The following is a 19,973-nucleotide window of genomic DNA, read 5'->3' as shown; positions in this document are numbered from 1 at the left end:
AGTTCATAAAACAAAAAGGAATTCACAGCTTAGCAAGTGTTCTGGAAAGCAGCACAAATACTATAATCATCCCTCCCCCCCCACTCCCTCTGGTTTTTGCAAGTCGTTAGCCAGATGTAGGATTTTTGTAGTTTATCCTGGGTTTTGCCTTTTTATTTTAACTTATTCCTTTCATTATATTTATTTTTTATGATTTGTATGGAAAGTTTTCATTTTTCAAGTTTCTTCAGACAGAAGTGACTGAATATTGGCCTACCATATTTTAACTGAAATATTTACAGCCAGCTGCTAAGTATTATCAGGTATCCAGATAGGCTAAAAAGGGATCAGAGCAAGGAATAGCAGTAAGTAACACTGACTCGTAACACTCATAGTTGAAGGTATTAGTAACGGGATGTACTAATTAACTTTTAGGAAACTGAGGGACAGAGATCCCAGTGTACTCAAGAATGGAATGTGAATTTTACTGTTCATTTCAGTTGGAAAAAGGTTAATAATATTGACACATGGTTTTTTTTTAAATAACACTGGGTATAACTCTTAGCATATATCTGCATTATGAAGTTCTGCTGTCACTGCTGCAAAAGCTAGTGGCATGAGAAGATCACGTCGTGTAGCTAGTATCACTGTCAGCAAAACCCCTGGGATGGACACAGCTCTGCTGGCGGAAAAGAAGGCTTCTTGTGGCAGAGTGTCTGTCATGTGAAGCATTTGATATAACCCTGGCAGCAGAAAAACTTCTGCAGGCCAAGGGGCCTGAACATCTTTGAACTGCTGCTATCTTGTTAAAGCAGCAGCGACCCCAATATGAACGCAGCCTTAGCTGCAAAACTTCTGATAAAAAGTCAAATTGAATTGGCAAATACTGCAGCGTTTTGCTTATTAAGATTTGTCTCCACTTTTTAAATCCTAGATACTAAGGTGATATTACTAGAGAAGGGAAGGGAGTTTTCAAATAAAACAAATCTGTCTTCTTCAAATCAACCGAATGCTGAAAGAAAAATATATTCTTCTTATCCATCAGATTTCATTATTTTGTTTTCTGTATTTGGCAGTAAGATATGTTGAAAGTTTTTAATCCTTAACCAGATTGTTTGTAAATGAATATTATATTAATTGACAAATATATCTGAATGTGAAATTAAGACCGTTTTATGAATTAAAATGGATCCTTCCCTCTAACATCCTAGTTTCCATTTTCTGGGGAGAGTCAGGTCTTACTTCGATACCTGTATTGTATCATCACTGTAATAATGCCTGTTGTTTTGCATGAATTTCTTTTAAATGCCCAATAAATAAATAAATGTACAGATCTTTCTGTTTACTGAAGTTTGTGCAAGTTTTGGATGAGATCATTGGCATTCAAAGGCAGGCAAAGTTATATGGGTAAATCTTTGGGGATATCTTTTCCGACTAAAATAGTTGGAGAAATTCTTCTTTGCAAGCTTTTAGGTATAAACATCATTCATCAGGCTGAGGAAACGTTTGCAGTTGGTCTGTGCTCTTCCTGGATGGAATAGAATAGAAGGCAGAGGCCAGTATGCAATAATACCAGTCAGTGAAAATGTAGTTACTGAAGAAATAAAAGTTGGGGGGAGGGAGAAAACATACAAATTACAGTGCATTTTGGGCTTTGATACTGTCTTTAAAAACACGAAGCCCAAGGAAGTTCTCCAATTCCTAAGATTATATATTTTAAAAAATTGTTGGTAATGTGATAATTAAAAACTGTGCCTGAGACTTGCAGCTCTACCTCCACCACTATCTTTAATTCTGTTCCATTGTCCTTAACAACTCCTCATGTTAGGCCAGAGACACTTATTTTGTCCTCCCATCCTATCTGAGTTTTCAGAAAATACTACAGAGCTAAGTTAGTGTCACTGTGCATTTTGACTATTGAACTACGTATTAGTTACCCGATATGGACTGAAGATTCAGTCTTCCATGGCAATGAGCTACAGTACGTATGAGGATGGGGAATGTCTTAACCAGGTGTACCACATAATATTTTTATTAATGTAAGTGTGCCTTGGGCTAGAAAAAGGTCGGGAAACCTGGTCTAGGTGCAGCCCATCCATCAACAGAAGCCAGACATCTGTATTTACATACCTCCAGCTGGCCAGTAAGCCAGAGTTGCCTTTGCTCTCATCCCATTAAGCTTCCTGTGAGTGCCTGGAAGTCTCACCTTTTAGATGAATTGCAAAGCTCCAGTTATTCTGAACTGGCTGCATCCTAGAGTACTCTGGCATGAAGAAGGCAAAGAGGCGGGGAAGAACTTACACCTATAAGGCCTGCTTGGTAGCTGCAAAGTGTCTCCAACAACACTGTACTGCCAACTCTTAATTTCCTCACCCTTACCTGTCCCACATACCTTTCAGTCTGGGTCCTATATGCTGTTGGCCAATTTCTGGTGCGCTCAACCATGCCCTACATAGTGACAAACTTGTGACAAACCTATGTCTTTCATCAGAGAAACTAACTGTAAAATTGATCCTTAATCTGCTTTGGTGATTACTTGTACCTATATAAACTGAAGAAATATATAATTGTAATTTACATATCCATCAGATCACAATATAAATCATCTCTTGCAACTGATGAACATCTTTAGTTTGAAGCTGGATGACTGTGTCTGATATATTATTGTTGCCTAAAATCTTACCTGTAATTTTTTTTTTTAATTTTCTAGCATCCTAAAGCCATAACATTCAGAATTTTAAAGATATGATCAACTCTAAGGTGCTAACCCTAAAATATGGTTAAAAAGGTACTGGATCTAATTTAATGTCTCCTACTCATGAAGGACAAGCGACCACAACTAAATACCACTTGTTTGATGTGTTCATCTCAGTTCTGGACACAGACTTATGGTTAATTTTTTAAAATCACATACCTTTTTCTGTAACTTAAATGCCTCATGTTATATTTAACCTAACCAGTTGCAAACAAATTTAGTCCTGATCCATGTTAATTTTGTTGTTGTAACTCCATTTTATTATTGTAATACTCTTCTGCTCATGTAAGTGAGACTTCAGACTTTTTTTGCCAATGCTCATACTGAAGGCAATTTCTCTTGTAGGAAAGAGGGATGTGTTTTTGCTTAGAAAATCAGTGCATGTGTAATGAGGAACATGAGTCTTTCCTCTAGTGTTTGAAACGAGCAATTCTCAGTTCAGCCCAGCACTGCCTTTACCATAAACAGTGGATTGCGAAGGAATTACTGACGCACAGTTTTAGTTCTTGGTGGTTGGGACAGCTGGTAGAGAGTGGGTGGAGTCAAACGGGGGGAAAAGAGCATGCCAGGCTGCAACGCAGAAAACACGCACATTCATTTGAAGCTGAAGAAAAAAATTACCTAAAAAAGAACATGCTGTTGAAGCTTGAGTTCTGGATCTGCACATCTCATGGATACTGCATGAGATTGGCATTTACTAGAACTGTATTCTATTGGAGAAGACAGGAGAAGCTGCCTTTTCAGATTTGCTTTTGGTTTAATTTATGCAGTGATTGGATGAAGCTGATGAACTGTTCAGGCTCTTTCTTATTGTCACATCAACCTGATTCACCTTGTTGTCAAAAGAATAATTGAAATTGAAGTAATTTTACTTGGGTTGTAATTAACTTGCAGTAAAGCAGGCAAAAAGAAACACTTTTTTGTGTAAATGTGAAAGCATCTTGGTGATGGCTCTTACTTGCTATTTGCAGTTTTAATGGAGGGGTGAAATCATTTACAGAGAAGAAGTATATAATCTCTCTTCTGAAAATGACAGGCAGAATTTATGATCTAAGTCTTGCTTATGTGAAGCATCCTAATCTCTTAAGCAAATTCAGAATTTCAGAGCATAAAATAAGAAACACGAAGATGCGTAAGGCTGTAAACAGATGTCACCAAATGAAGCAGATTAGTTGTGCTGGGATATGTCTTGGGTGAAACGGACCTTGCTTATTGTCCCTCAGGGCCAGGCCACTGCTGCTCCTGGGAGTGGCAGGGGTCCCATGCTGCAGGTCAACGCTCAGGTGTGACTGCAGATGGGTAAAATCTGAACTGCAAATGGGGGAACTGCAGATTTCCCCATTTGCAGAGGCATGCTCTGTGTTGAGATCCCTGGGCTTGACTGTGCAGGCACAGAAACCCAGACGTGCTCTCAGAGGCTGATCCTACATGCCCTGCAAATTCCCCTGAAGGAAACTTCCAGGGTTTCTAGGATCAGGACCTGAAGCTCCAGGAACATCTGCCCAAAGGCAGCTGGAGAGTGTGGGCAGTTCTGGGTTCCCCATGCTCCTCCCACCTTAAAACAAGCAGATGCCTGCTGCAAAACAGCAGCACAAATTAATACTGCTTTTTGTCACGGTCACAAATTTCAGCACTTGTGGCCTAACAGAAGGGCGTAGATGTTTGTTTGCTTTCACTTTGTGCTGCTGCCATAAACATTTTTATGGTGGCACAAATATTATGTCTGTTTCCAGCTTCAGTTATTTAATTACAAGTTGAGTTGAGAACTCACCTCCTGGCAATAATAACAGCATTAAGTCAAATATGGTTAGATGTATATTTCTATTTATTCTGTCATTTTCAGGAGTTTAATTCCAGCCTTCAGTTATTCCTATTTTTGTTTTGGCATATAGTTTTGGATCAAGACTGACGTAAGGCATCTTAATAACCAAGTTGTTAAACTTAGAACAATAAAGGAACTTTTTATATCTGCCAAAGAGTAAAGGCATTCTAAAACTTGTAATGGCCTTTACTCTTTGGCCAGGATTGTCTGAAATGTCTTGACACTGGAACTGTACCTGCTACAGTACATCTTCCTACATGATAATCAGATCTTTTAAATTCTTATCAAGCTACCACATGACTAATGTAAGAGGCAATACCATCTGATTGTTTGAACAAGGGACTACAAGTGAAGAATAAATTCTTGTCTAGACTCTTAATCATTGTGGCTGCTTACACACATGAAAAAACAAACAAATAGTGCTTTACTTTCAGCTTGGCTTGCCCCCACACCAAGTGCAGCACGTGCCCAGAAGAGGCATCTTGTCAGTTTGATCCAGCTTGCCGAACTTCTATATAGATCACGTGCTTCAGCAGGGCTTTTGGTCTGACCCAGCTCACCCAATGTCTGTATAGATAATGTGCTTCAGCAGGGCTTTTTGGTGCTTTTATCTGAATCAGTTATTAAAAAGAGCCTAAAAGCCCTGCTGAAGCATTTCCTCTTCCAGTAAAGCACTTTATTTTTTCCCTACATTTGCCAGAGGCCTGTAATGACTGGGAAGTTGGTAAGCTCTGTTCTTCGGTTCATTCTTTAACAGTCAGCATGATTAGCATTACTTACCCCTAAGTGTTAATCACTATTAATAAGATACCTTGGAAATTATTTAAGAGTGCAAATTATTTTCATTAGACTCAAATATATACACTATTTTAGTAAAATCTTATTGTCCAGACCTATAGGTCAAAAAGTGTTTTCTGAGCAGGTGTTTTCTTGTTTGTTGGACAAGGGCAGTGAATGGAATGAATATTCAGTACAGCTGGTTTGAACTGCTTGTAACAGGGTGCATGTTCATTAATGTGTTGTAGTTACTGCACATTAAGTTTACTACTTGTATAACCAAGTACTAAATCAAACGTGCAGTAACTTGCACTACTGCGCAGTTGTGCCAGCACATGCCTTTAGTGGTGCTACTGCACAGTACCTAATACTACTGCGCAGTAGTGTATTAGCATTGTTTTTGACGTGACATGCTACTACACAGTAATATTAGGCTACTGTGCATTTAGCATCTCATGTAGGTGTGCCCACTGTAGAAGAATGGCTATGTATTCCTTCTGTAGGAGAAGAAAAGGACATAAGCAGAAAAGCTTTTGGTTAAAGGGGAAGGCAGTAAATTTAGTGATATCTTCTACCCAAGTAGCAGTTTGGAAGAGAGGTATAGGGCAGCAGTTGGCAACCTTTTTAGTCTGCAGGCCAGAATGATCCAGCTCAGGTCACAGGTGGGCAGGTGCTAGAACCTGGTCATTGCTGTGTCTCCAGGGAAAGTGCCTGCCACTGCCACTTCTTTCTGTCCACTGCTTTCCTGGGCTTCTCCAACCTTAAACAGATGTTCGCTGCAAAATAGTGGTACAACTTAATACTGCCTTTTGTCACAGTCACAAATTTGGGAACTTATGGCATGACAAAGGGCATGGATAGTTGTTGACTTTTACTTTGTGCTGCCGTAAACATTTTTACTATATATAAGTAGGTACAGAAGTGTTATGGGGTCACCATAGCTTGAAATGCTGTGGCCCAACTCAGAACATTTATAAGTTTCCCATACATAGAATCTAATTATTGGGGGAGTCATTTTGTATTCAGGATCATGTTATATCCGAGCAAATATGGTAATAACTCTTAGAACTCTTAGAACCTTGTGGTCATTGAAGCTGAGGACCAGCAGCAACAATATCTTCTAGTTGGATTTGCTTTTATGACGAAGAATAAAGCATGAAAGCTGTATGCCCTAATGTTATAGTTCAAAAGCAACACTTGTTTTTGGCTGGAAAAATCATTCATATTTCTGTTCGCCAACTAAGCCAGGGTCAGAGTGAACAACAAACTTTTTTTTTAATAAGTACCATTAAAAAAAGTGTGTGTGTGTGTGTGAAATTACTAACTTATTTACATCTTATATTATTATAATCTTGTTATTATAATGTTACAATAATTTCATAAAAGTTACCAGACTTACAGTGGTTGCATCCAATTATTGCAGTTATAAAAAAAAATAGTCATATCATTGAATGGGGAGAAATCATGGGCTGAACAAATTCCGGGTTTGTTTAAAATGCTATTTACAGCTGTTGGTTTTTCTGCACATGAGGGAGTATTTTCTTTCTGTTAGGTTCATCTCGGTAACAAGCTCATTCAAAGCTGAGAAACCAGTTGGCAGTTTAAAAGTAGCAGAGTTTTCTTTCCTCTTCCAGTCTACACATTAAAAAAAATGAATGACGTGGAGAAATTACCTCTGTCTTGAAGGACATGACCAGAAATAATCATTTCATTAACCACAGGAAATACTTTGTAAAGCAATTTTAAAAGTAAAATATATATTTTTTTCTTAATGTATACTTAATACAGTTTTATTTTATAATTTTAAAATTACAATTGTTCTCTTGTATAATTGAATTCTAATTTACATTTCAAAACTTTGACACAAGTGAAAAACAATTAGAAAATGGTGAACAACACTTAGTATACTAAAACATAAAAATCAAATCACATATGTAGATGTTTAAATGTGTGCTGTTTATCTTCCTGGCTAGTAAAAAGTTGCTTATTTAGCATACAAGCTACACTGATTTACAGCTAAACATCTTTTAATAGCTGCCAGTCAATGCAGCTCTACCTTTACTTAAGAAAATAAACAGCACAAATGCAAAAGAAGATTAAAATTGATTTTAAATTAAGTTTCTTGATGATTTTAAATCACAAAATTGGTGACTTTAAATAGCTTTGCTTTTAAATCCGTCTCTCTTCTTAGACTGTGATTACCTGGTGCTACAGAGCACAATTTGATTTTTGGAGATGGATTGCCTCTCTCATACTGTTGGGCAAAGAAAAAAAGGAAGGTTAGCACCAGGGCCAGGCAATTGAATTTGTAAATCATTCCTTGACTTTCATACCATCTATTTTGCCCTAAAATATAACATGAAGAGATCAAACACGTAGCCAATGTTACTCTAATTGCAGTGTCATCAAACATAATTTTAGAACTGAGTTGCTCTTGTAATTTGCAGAGCAGAACTGGCCTTCAACATCAATGCTTGTGGAGTAAATTACCTTAGTGGAACTAATAACAAAATCCCCAAGAAATATCTGCAAAAGCAAACAAACAAGGCTTTATTACTGTGGGGCCAGATGAATCCGTTAATAGGTCTAGTTGTTCATGAGCACGTCCTTTAGAATTCCATAGGTTGAGGCCTTTTTTACCAATACAGTTAACTTGGAACCATGGAGAGCTGTGGTTAAGATGTGGAATTAAATGATTTGGGCGGGGGGTTGTGGAGTTAAAGGATTGAGAACTAAAATCAAAGCTGGTTGCTCTGACTTCAAATGGCTCAATAGTGAAGGCATAGGCTCTACAAATGATTTGCAGTGGAATGTGTTTACCCCTTTGCTTGAGGCCAGGGATAGATTGGGGATTTTGCTGATGTACTTACCACCTTGCTGCACAGCTGATTCCCTGACTCAACCAGCCAAGTTGGTGTCGGGGCAGTATTGAAGATGCCCAGACTTATTGTATTGGGAGACTTAAAAAAAATTCACACTGAGGCTAGCTCTTTGGGGCTAGAGCGGGACTTCTTGGCATCCATGTCCACCATGGAGATATCCCAGTTAGAAACTGGGCCAACCATGAAACAGGCAAACACTGGACCCTAAGTTTTGTATCTGCTTGGATACAGGAACTTCAGTACTCAGGGATGTTGTCAAAAAACCTCTATCATGGTTGAACCGTTACCTCCTAAAGTAGTGCTTCTCAACCAAGATGCCAAAGCATCTTGAGATGCCTTAAGAGCTTTACAAGGGTTCTGCAGGGTGCCATGCAGTGTTAGCTCTACTTAGGTGTGCAAACCTGATTCACAAGATAAACCCAGAGATTTCAAATAGGCATCCATAGCATTAAAAACGTTCTGACCTGTTGTGATCTTTATGAGTTCTTTGCAACAGAAGAATTGCTCTAATATTTTGCCATAGTAAAAAACCCAAACAAATGTAAAAATGAAGAGCTGGCACTTCTGATAGGTGCCTTGGGTCTAAAAAGGTTGATAATCACTGTCCTAGAGACCCATATTGCTCTCTGTCAGAGTGATGAACCAGCTAGGCTGGTCTGCCTGTGGAGACTCATGGAGGTAATGGGATTTTAGAACCCCCTGAGAGACATTCTCAGTCACCTTGACAGCTACTCTTGTCAGTAACTTGGTTACTGTGTGGAATAGCATGCTGACCTTGGCCATAGACAGTGACACCCAGGTGTCCTGCAGTCTCAGTCCTTTCTTGGTGCCTGCCTGCAGTTGGGGACTGGATGTGTGTAAACCAGTTGAAACTGAATCCAGACAAGAGAGATGATGGTGGAGGGCAGACAGCTGGACTTCGGGGGTGGGAGGAAGATCCCTGGGATGCCTGTCATTGATGGAGTATGACCTCCATTTGTCACTTGGCTTCACAACCTTGGGGTCCTCTTAGATCAAAATACAGAGTGTGGGCCAGATATGGGCCACCAAGAGATTTTATCTGACCCACAGTGGGTCCTTCTATCTAGCCCAGGTACAGGGTGCAGCTTGGGCTCTGGCATATGCAGCTGGTTCTGCCGCCCCCCAGATGTGCAGTGGTGCTGGGGTGGGTTGGCAGCCAGACTCTGCTTTCTGGCAGCAGTGGCTCCTTCCGGCTGCCTTTGTCGGTGTCGCTGCTGCCACCAGACCCAGCCCTGCTGCCTGGGCACCGCATCCCATTTACCATGCACCCACCACCGGGGGCAATGGACAGAGCAGCAGGGGGGGTCTCCATGGAGATCAGCCTAGGCCCCCTGCGGGCAGTATATGCTCAGCCAGGCAGATAGGATGGGATGGGGCTGCAGGCGGGTGGGGCCAGGGCCAGGATCTCGGGCAGTGACAACACAAGGCTGTGCAGGGAGTGGATTGCGGCTCTGCGCAAGACCCTGGTTATGGCCTCAGCCCATATGCCTGGCCAAAGATGCCCTGCCCATGGGAGTCCTGGGCCGGTGTTCATGGAGACCGTACCCACCCACCTGTTCCATATGGTGCTGGTCTAGTAATCTGCTACTTAGGGAATTTTGATGAGCTGTTGTAGGTAGTGGGGGTGCTGACCCAGCCTGTAACAACTCGCCCAAACTCCTTAAGTAGCCCTCCAGCCCAAGTAATTGCCCAGCCCTGTCCTAGATACTCTGCTGCACCAGGATCTTCACGTGGGAAGAGTGACTAGGAGTGCCTTTCACCAGCTCCATCTATGGAGAAGACCGTAGACTTTTCTTTCAGATTCTGATTTGGTCATCATCATCATCCATGCCTTCGTAACCTCAAGTCTGTACTATTGTAATGCACTCTATGTAAGGCTGTCTTTGAACGCATAACTCTAGTCATCCAGTATCTTCACTAGCTCCCAGGAGCTTTCTGGGCATAATTCAAAGTGCTAGTTTTTACCTATAAGGCCCTAAATGGCTTGGGCCCTGCATACTGAAGGGACTGCCTTCTCCCTTACAACCATCACAATCCCAAAGGCCAGCAAAAGCAACCTTTGGCCCCCAGCCACTCAGAAGTTGGATAGCTCTGTACTAGGTGTAGGCTTATGGGTGGCTTGAGGATGACAACTGAGATTTTGATCTTGGTTTGAAATCCTATGGAAAGCCAGAATATAGAGAATGAGTCTGATATGCTTTTGCAGTAGCCTATATTGCTAAAGTGATGTACTGCAGTATTCTGAACCACTTGGAGTTCCTGAACATTACGGTTTTCTCCATACCAAGAATACACAATCATGTTGTTGTCTAGCTAAGTGATGCCAAAGGGATGAGTCACAAGTCACATAAGATGAAGCTCTTAACCAACTGGACATGATACTATTATTTTTCTGAAGATATTATTGGAAACTTAAGGTTTAATTGTATTTGCTGCTGGAATTATCTTTGCTTTACAATTTCTCTGACTCCCATTTGATTTATGTGCTGCTCTTTTAATGGTGTGGACACACCAACATTTGGAGCCCTTTCTAAATGTTGTGTGCAAGGGAGCTGAAACTGATTAAAAGGTAATAGAACTCCTCCAACTTTAACACTGTTTCATCCAGGATTGAAGTTGGAGGGGTTTTGCTACATTGGAAATGTTGCATGTGAGGAAGACCCATACAATTAGAAAGAAACAGCTGCTTTTAATGCAGCTTCAAACGTACGTGTGTTCATACCCTTAGTATTATTTATCCTTAATATAGCTTTTGGTAGCATTTAGGATGGCCAGTCTTTCCTCTTCTCCTGGTCCTAAACTGTTGCCCTTTTTGTCTTTTTGGGTCTGTGTTTTAATTTCTATTTAAATCAGTTTTCCATGTACTTAATTGTTACTGATTGCTTAATCCTTGACTAGAACTGCAGTGGTTACTTTTTTGTGGGGTTTTGGTAATCTGATTTCTTCAGGCCCCTGGAAATGGCTGCATGTCAAAAGCTGACTTGGATTTCCTGGTCCAGAATTGAAACTTGCCTTCTAATCTTTTAAAATCTGTTCTCCTTATTTGTCAGAATTGTATTTTTAAGAGCAAGTATACCATGTGCCTTTGCAAGCTAAACTATTTTTTCCTTTTACAGACTGAGACAGCTCTTGGCCTCAGTTCATATCAACAGAAAAGGTAAGATGTGCTTCTTAACACAAAATGTTTACTTTGAACAAATTCTCTTTTGGGGAAATTCTTTTGATTCTTTACACCAAAAATAATGTCTTGTTGTGCAAGTCAATGTTAAAACATTTGGATCAAATCCAAATGTTATAACATGCTACGTAGTTATGGGGGCAGAGAAATTTAAATAGGTTACCTCCTATTTCTGGGCATCTTGCTTCACATGTTTAAAACTTATGAGAAAGTAAGGAACACTATTTTACTCGCATAAAAAAATTAAGCTTTTTAGTGTAAATTAACTTCTCTGCTGTTAGACTCCTGTATATGTCACTCACAAAGGAAGAGCAGGACTATGTAACAATAGCTTAATAATGGGAAAATTGACTATCACAGGGAAAATTTAGCTAACTAGATCATTTAGGCTGAGGAATAAGGTTGTGGAAGCTGAATTGCTTGGGACCTTTATAGATGTAGTCTAGGCCCTAGGCAACAAATCTGTGTAGGCAGCGTTCTGCTTGTAGATGATATTCCATCACCTTCCTAAGAGGGAGATGTCTGTTCTTTTCTTTGGTATTATTTTAAATGCCTGACTTTTTAAAAGTTGTTTTTTCAGTCTACTTAAAGTTTGTAATCCATGAGTTGTGGCTTCTAACAATCCTTCAAAATGCAGTAAGCACTAGCCAAAACAAAACTGTAAAAGCATAATGTATTAGTATTAACTAAGTGTAGGAGTTTGTTTTTCAGACCTACGTACTAAATAAACCGAATAAGACTTATCCTGTTTGCAACTTTAGAGATCCACAATCAATTGGCACTTGAATTCTACTGTTCACTCTTGCGAATTTGTCTTGTCTTTTGAAATTTTTGTTTTTTGAAAAGGGCCTTAAGTTCATCCAGTAACGTACTTACAAATGGCAAGATTTTGAAAAAATTACTATGTTAAGCTCAACAATGTTCTGCCCTGTAAGCATAATTTTCAGCATGTCTGTTTTTGTAGTGTTGGCTGCACATGTGAGGACAAATAAAAGGTTTAAAATATGTAAAGATTGTTGTATTCAAAGTTAATCAGTGAAGTGGTTCCGAACTTTGGAAATAAAAGACATGATGCAGCAGTAGTCAGGTGCTGGTGGAGAAGCTGGGGCAGGGATGGCCAACCTGCAGCATGTGCGCCCCAAGTGGTCCAGACAGCCTGCGTGCCACAAGTGGCAGACTGGGGAAGAAGAAGGAACCAGAAGGCAGAGCAACAGATTGGGCAGGGAAAAGGGGATGGAGTGGCACTAGGGAAGGCCTGAAGCTGTGCATTGTGGTACGCCTAACAAAAAGTTTGGCTGTCACTAAATTAGGGAATTACTGTCAATGTATTGACCTGCCACTCCCCACTTCTGTTGAGTTTCTATTTGAGTCAAGTGTGAGGGAAGCTGTCCTGATCTGTTTTCGCACAGTTCTCCGGTCACTTTCCAGTTGTCTTCATCTTAAGCTGTGAACTGATTGTCCAAAATGCACTCATAATCTTGGTTTAATATTAGTTAATATGAGTTGAATTAACTTCTCCCTGCTGTTAATTCTCAGCATCAATAATTTTACAGAAAGCAAGCAGCTGTTGCATTTTGGTGTGGGTTGTGCTGATGCTGCCTAAACCATTGTCTATACTACAGAGTTCTGCTGGCACAGCTGTGTCAGCAAGGGATGTGAAAAGATCACGCATTACAGTAAACAGCTCTGCAGGCACAATTTCTGTTGTTGGAGAAGCTGGTACAGTTCTGTTGGCAGAAAAGCTAACAGAGCTACAGTAGGAAGCCTGGCTATCTTAGTGCTGCTGCTGTAATTAAAGCAGCAATTGTTCCTTTATTGTAGATACATTCTAAAGTAGGGATATCACACTTAACCAGGCCCTGGGGTTCATCAGGGGCCAGGTATGGAGTCACCTTGGGTAGATTAATTCAGCCATCACTTGCTCCCCATCCCACCACTACTGCATGTCCCTGATAGGACTCTGTTCCTAAGAGTTCAGTGTTAGGGCCACTTGCCCAAGGGGTTGCATCTTTGACACCCGTGCTGCTAAGAAACACAGTGGGATCAGCAACTATGAACTGATTAACATGCATGATGATTGGCCAAATCCTGCAAACCTACTTCAGTGCCCTGTCATCAAATTGTCCGAATCAACACCAGACAAAGCCAGCATGTTTTGAAAAGCTTAAGCAGCTGCTGGACTGATCACTTGCCTCACTGGAGTTCTGAATGATGTGCAACCTTCTTTAATTAGGTGCGAACATGGAAGCTTATGCTGAGTGCAGTGTAGGCAGGAAAGAAATAGTAGGCATGCCTCAGTAGTATAACAAAGGCATAGTGACCCAGGCATCACCCTGAGCTTCAGCCTTGGGGGTGGGAGGTGGGATGCAGGAAGAGAACAGCTAAAATAGCATTATAGATACTGCCCAGTTGTACCTCCGCATGCTCAATTGGCTTTAATCAATGCCTTTAATATACAGATTAGTAGGATTCAGCAAATAACTTGTGCCAAGTTAGTCCTCTTTTGAAAATTTACTTTCAAAATGAGTTAGATAGGAATAGGTAAAAAGTGAGTTGATTGTATTGACACCTTCCTCTGTAAACTTAAACAATATTCAGAAAAAACAGCAGCTTTTAGAAATGATTTTACTGACAGCAAAGATTCTTGCTTGGTGTTTCCTCTTTTGCATCTTAAAATCTATGTTAAGAACTACAACAGTCTACACTGTTCTTTTAAAAAGATGTCAAGCTGTAAAACAGGAAGTATAGTTGAGTGAGTAATGCTGCTACCCACAATATATTAGGACACAGATTCAGACGGGGTTTTTTTTAGTTTAAAAGCAAACTGTTTGCTTTGGTGCTCTCAAATTTAATTCATTCAACCAGTTAATGCCATTATCTGAGAGCTGAAAATTTAAAAGAATTATATTTAATATCTTATTTAATCTATTTAATATATTGTTAATCTTTTTAAATAACATTTTTCTGCTCAGTGTCATCTTCCCCATCTAAGAATTCTAGGATGCAGGTGATAACGTCATGAAAAAGATTTAAACACTAGGTTCTGGCATATCTTTATATTTAATATTCACAGAAGTATTTTGCTAAGATTTTTTTTCATGAGTCTGATCTTATGAGGTCTGTATCCTCACTCCAATGGGCAAGTTGAGGCCATCAGATATCCAGAGCCCTACATCTAACTAGACATTTTAATGAAATTGCATGATGAGTATTTGAGAAACTGGTGAAATGTTTCGGACGTGTTCCCCATCTCTTGCAAACCCACTTGTAAACAATGTGCAAGTTTATCAAGATAAATTAATAAAAAGCACTCTTATAAAAAAAAATGGATTTTCTTAGTTAATGCTATGTTACTGCTGGTACATAAATTCCAGATGCTTACTTCTGGATCCTTACTGAAGGAATAACTTTAGTTCATCTGTGATTTAGCTCATCACAGAAGTATCTGCCAGGCAGATGGCTTTTATCAGAGAATATCACATTTTGTTCACAGAAAATGTGTTAAATCCTGATGTGGGGATTTCTTTACTCAGAGTAGGTGTCTGTCATTATACCTTCCCCCTCCTCCCCCACAGGCAGTTTTCTCCTTAATTATTAATTGTTCCCACAGCCTCTCCTTGTAGTACCTCTGGGCATTTATACATCTGCTCCAATACTTTCTGATTGTAACGCTGGAGCGTTCTAAACGTAATGCTCCAGCATGATGCAGCATCTCATGTATTCGGTGTCCCTTTATTTCAAAACGGTGGCAGGGGCGCAAGTTAAAGTGCCTCTGCCACCATTTTGAAATGCAGGATGCTGAATACACAACACGCTGCAGGTGTTTTAATTGGAGCAGCTCTCCGAAGTCGTTTTAATTAAAACACCCCTCCACCCCACCTTGGAGCACACATATAGAATCATAGAAGTAGGGTTGGGAGGGACCTTATAGATCTTCAAGTCTGACCCCCTGCCAGGGCAGGAGAAAAAACTGGGCTCAAATGATCCCGGCTAGGTAGGCATCAAGCCGCCTCCTCTTAAAGACCCCCAGGGTAGGAGCCAGCACCACTTCCCTTGGAAGTTGGTTCCAGATCCTAGCCGCCCTGACAGTGAAGTAGTTCTTACAGATATCTAATCTAAACCTACTCTCCAACAACTTGTGGCTGTTATTCCTTGTTATGCTGGGGGGCACTAGGGGAAACAAGGTCTCTCCCAAACCCTTCTGGTCCCCCCTAATGAGTTTATAGACTGTCACCAGGTCCCCCCTCAACCTTCTCTTGTAAAGGCTGAACAGGTTCAGGTCCCGCAGTCTCTCATTGTAGGGTCTGCCCTGTAGTCCCCGTATCATGCAGGTGGCCCTCCTCTGGACCCTCTCAGTGTTGTCCACGTCCCTCCTGAAGTGGGGCGCACAGAACTGGACACAGTACTCCAGCTATATAGGTGCCTTGTGACCCTAATTTTTTCCTCGCTTACCCAGAGTGTAGTGTATTCTACCTCATCTTCATTTTTTAAATTATTTTTTATTTAAATTTCTCTTCCTATACAAAATGTATTTAATAGGTATTATTCAGCTTGCAATTTGTGTAGAAGTGCATTTTTAAAATTGTTCAAAACTTGTTGTACCAACAGTTTTTTAGAACTCATTTTTTTCAGATCACTATAAGTTTTTACAGTGACATCGGTTTTAGCAGGGGGTTTTGTGAACTGATCCTTTGAAATGGCTTTTATTAATAATTGGTTAATAACTTGAAAACCAAAGTGCATGTAATGTAGTGGATTTCTAATGCACAAAACCCAACTGGTATTTTTAGTATTTATAGAGCAGCAAATATAGAAATAGTGACTGAACAGTTGTTAGTGAAAGAGCTATAGTTCAGTCTAGTTTACAGCCTGAAAAATTGAATGTCTCATATGTACTTATGGAAGTAGAACTAATATGTACAATTATATTGTTTTTACTCTTTTAAAAAAATGTTTGAAAACAACACTTTACTCAGTGTTAGGTATGGTTTTGTTTGTTTATTTTTTATAATCTCTGTGTTGCTCAGTCCGTGAAACTACGCGTGATTTAGCATTGTTCTACTACTTAAGGAAAAGTATTAGAAAAGGTTACATTTGGCTTAAGTCTGTTGTTTTGGAAAATAATGGTTTTGTGTTGGTGTTTAGATAGATCTCTCCGTCAAAGGAAATACGTTCTGTGGAAAGTATATTTAATTTTGAGACATTAAGAGCGTTGATCACTGGACACGATGCAACCACAGTCAAGCCTAGAATTTTTTACTATTTGCAGTCATTAGGATCAGATCTTAAGTACCCTTTGTAATTTTTCTGCTATGTTCTGTACCAACACTACAAAGAGGCCAGAAACTATAATAAGTGTAATGGCAGTGGCTTCATAAACTGTATGCCAGTGTGCCTCAAGCATCTAGTGTAGGGTACATAGTAAAAAAAAAAGAGTCCCTTGCAACAGTTGCATGATTCCAATTTTAAGTTCTTTATGGTTTCATTGTAACTTTGACATCTCCCTCTCAAATCTTTAGGAAACTGATTCAGCTGGATGTGAGGATTAGGTGGTTGGTGTCTGACACTGTCTGTCAAATATGAGGGTTTTATATTTTAAACATGTTCACTTATCAGACTAACACAGTTTGGAGATACTGAAGAAAAAAGCAGTGCTTTTCCTTTTGTTTGTTTTTGGCTTTTTTTAAATTACCAGTCATTTTAAGAAACCTTGAAATTATAAATTTCTATATCATTTATATGGATTAGATCTTTGTTTCTGCAGGGCAAGCCTTTGTCTTATGAAAGAATGTCTAAAAAATAAGTAGTCGCTAAACTACATTTCAAACAGATAAAGGAAGTGGTTGGATGACGTTAAAGTTGGTTATTTATGATGAACCCCGAGGGGGACCTGTTTTGAGTTATTTGCGGCTGAAGCCCAGGTGACCATCTGATCTGAGACAAGTCTAGTGATGAGTGCTGTGAATCCATTATCAGCCATCTGCCAACTATATAGTAAATTTTATATATCCAAACATACTGGCCCAGGTTATGTCCTTGGCAGGGCATGTATTAATTCACATCTACTCTGTTTCTGTATGGTTCTTGGTTATACATAAACTGTTCTTTATCTTCCCTTTAAAGAGGCGTGTTGACTTGATGCAGAGAGTATTCTTCAGCTTTTAACAATCTGTTTTGGAGGGCTAGTTTTACAGGATGTTGTAGCCTGAGTTGTACCATAGAAGTCTTTCCACTTTTCCAGTAGAGAGGAGTACTACCTGATGGTTTTTGGTTCCCTTTGCTTTACAATAATGATTCTAGTGATGGGATAATTTTGTTTTGTTTCACTAAAATGAATCTTTGTTTAGTGGATGAATAAAAATTACTAGATGCTTATCTACGATTTAACCTGTCACTAGCACTATAGTATTCCTTTTCAGTGCTTTAAATACTGGTATTTTTTCTTCACATAAAAATTGTTCTTTGAAGTATCACACAGTCCTTAAAACTTGTTGATTTTTAAAGTGATCTGAGTTAAACTAGCTTGAATTAATACCTGTTAAGGTTGCATGGTAAAAATCTGTGCCTCAAAATTTGTTTTTACGTTGCAGCCATCTGTTTCACTTCTCATACTTTGGGTACCTTGTTTTCCATGTGAATTCACTTGTTCTACACCCAGATCGGCCAGGTTATGGTTTTTGATGTGAGCAAGCCAGAGACTTACGTTTGTTAAATGAAAGCTTAGAAATGCTCTTAAAACAATTTGAGACTAAGAACTTAAGTTTTCATTTTGACTAACTTCCTTGATCCAAATAATTTTTCCTTGTTTTGAGTATTCATGGCAGATGAGCACTACTGCTTGACAATCTTGCCTGTGATAGCATTAGTTTATTGCTATAAGTGAGTTGTTTCTGCATCCTTCAGTTTCTTATGAACATACTACTGTAGGTGTTCAGCTGACCAAAAAGATCTGACCATATATGTTAACATTACTGAGTAGCTTCTGTCACACAACTTGGCCAACATCACTCTTGAGAAGTTGTTAGGACCATATTTATTTTGCTAAAGCACAGGTTAAGAATTGTGAAATAACATCTATCAGGACCTTTTGTCAACTTCTCAATAAAACAAATGCCTTCCTTGCATCCTTTTCTCAAATAGAACACCTGATTCGTTTGTCCAGTCATTGTGTTACAGATTTGGCCACTGAAACTTGTATAGGTTGGTAATGGATATGTTTTGCCCTTCACTGTATAAATATTGATATTGCCTGTAGCTTGGATATGCAGAAAATACATTTGAGAACATGCTTTGTAAAAATGTTTTTCATCAAACATAGTGATGCTGCTTTCCATTTAAGATTATGCCTTTGTGTAGTACGGTCTCATTCCCATGTATCATCTGAAACATTGATTATTCGTATGTAATTAATGTAGATAGGTTTAAGGTGACAATGTCACAACAACAGCTAGCCTTCAACAGTCATTAGAGGAAATGATATGACAAGTTTGCTGGGATACAACTTAAGTTAACCTTTATCTCGCTTCCTGTGCTATGATGAGAACCGAGTAGCTTTCTGTAGTCCCCCTCCTGATTGTTAGCTTGATGATCCTGCTGAAATCATTTGTCTTTAGACCTTCCCTGTTTCACTGCATTTGCAGCTGAAGCTTAAGCTAAGGCTGTGGGCCCATGAATGGAGAGGCAAATCTCAAGGCATAAACCTGGATTTACAAACCTGAGTCAAATAGCACTGTGGCTGCTGTCTACAAATGAGCAGGCTGTGCATGCGAAACCATGAGAAACAAGTAGGTTATGCATTGAAAGGTAAACACAACAATTTAGCAGCCATTCAGCCAAGGGTAAGTTTGGCATTATTTGGATTGGGTTAAATCACTCTTAGGGGTTATGTTGTGTTTTTTAACTTGGGAAAGCTTGATTTGTCATAAGCATTGACTCATTTGTCTGTGGCTATTGAATGCAAATTTAAACTTAGCTTATCTGTACATACTTAACAGAGGTTTTACATTTGAACTTTACATTTACATTTAACACATGATAATCATGTTGTTTAATTTAATTAACATAATATAGAATTTGAGCTGAGAAAAAAGGAGTTGTACCTTAGTTTGGGCTAAACTGGTCCAGTTGTAAATTGATTGTAAGATCTGAGAATGTGAACAAGTTACTCTGAGGTAAGTAAAGGCATGAATTTATAGCTGGTCAGCTGCTGTACAGTAACTACTCATATGCATTCTCATCCTGCAGTAAGTGTAAGGAGGGTGTAACCCACCTAGTAAGGAATTAGGAATCTCACATTTGTTGGGAGGCAAGTGTGTGCACATGGGCAGTGACCATAGATTAGCTGACTTGTAGGTTCACACCCTATTTTACCTTGAGGCAATTTTTTATGTGTACATGCTTATGCTTAGTTGGTGTGTATGTAGAAAAGCGTTGCCAGTTGTAATTCAATAAGTATGGGAGAGTTCTCATATGAGAGATGCATGCATACAAGCATATCATGTATATATGAAACACTCTCCCATGTAGACATACTTTATCCTACACACACACACACACACA

The 19,973-nt window shown here is 39.4% G+C and overlaps 1 protein-coding gene across 2 annotated transcripts in view; it reads left to right on the top strand.

Annotated features, from left to right (window-relative positions):
- The window catches only part of TMEM131 (transmembrane protein 131), a 168,627-nt gene that overhangs the window by 40,586 nt on the left and 108,068 nt on the right, over positions 1-19,973 (top strand). For both annotated transcript variants that reach the window (XM_019524720.1, XM_019524719.1), the window contains exon 3: positions 11,353-11,393. In XM_019524720.1, the coding sequence (XP_019380265.1) occupies positions 11,353-11,393 (41 nt within the window). The remainder of the gene's footprint in view (positions 1-11,352; positions 11,394-19,973) is intronic.

This window comes from Gavialis gangeticus, unplaced genomic scaffold (genome assembly GCF_001723915.1).
Source record: "Gavialis gangeticus isolate Ggan-Ray unplaced genomic scaffold, GavGan_comp1, whole genome shotgun sequence".
Classification (NCBI taxonomy): Eukaryota; Metazoa; Chordata; order Crocodylia; family Gavialidae; genus Gavialis; species Gavialis gangeticus.
This window is presented reverse-complemented; position numbering and strand designations above follow the sequence as displayed.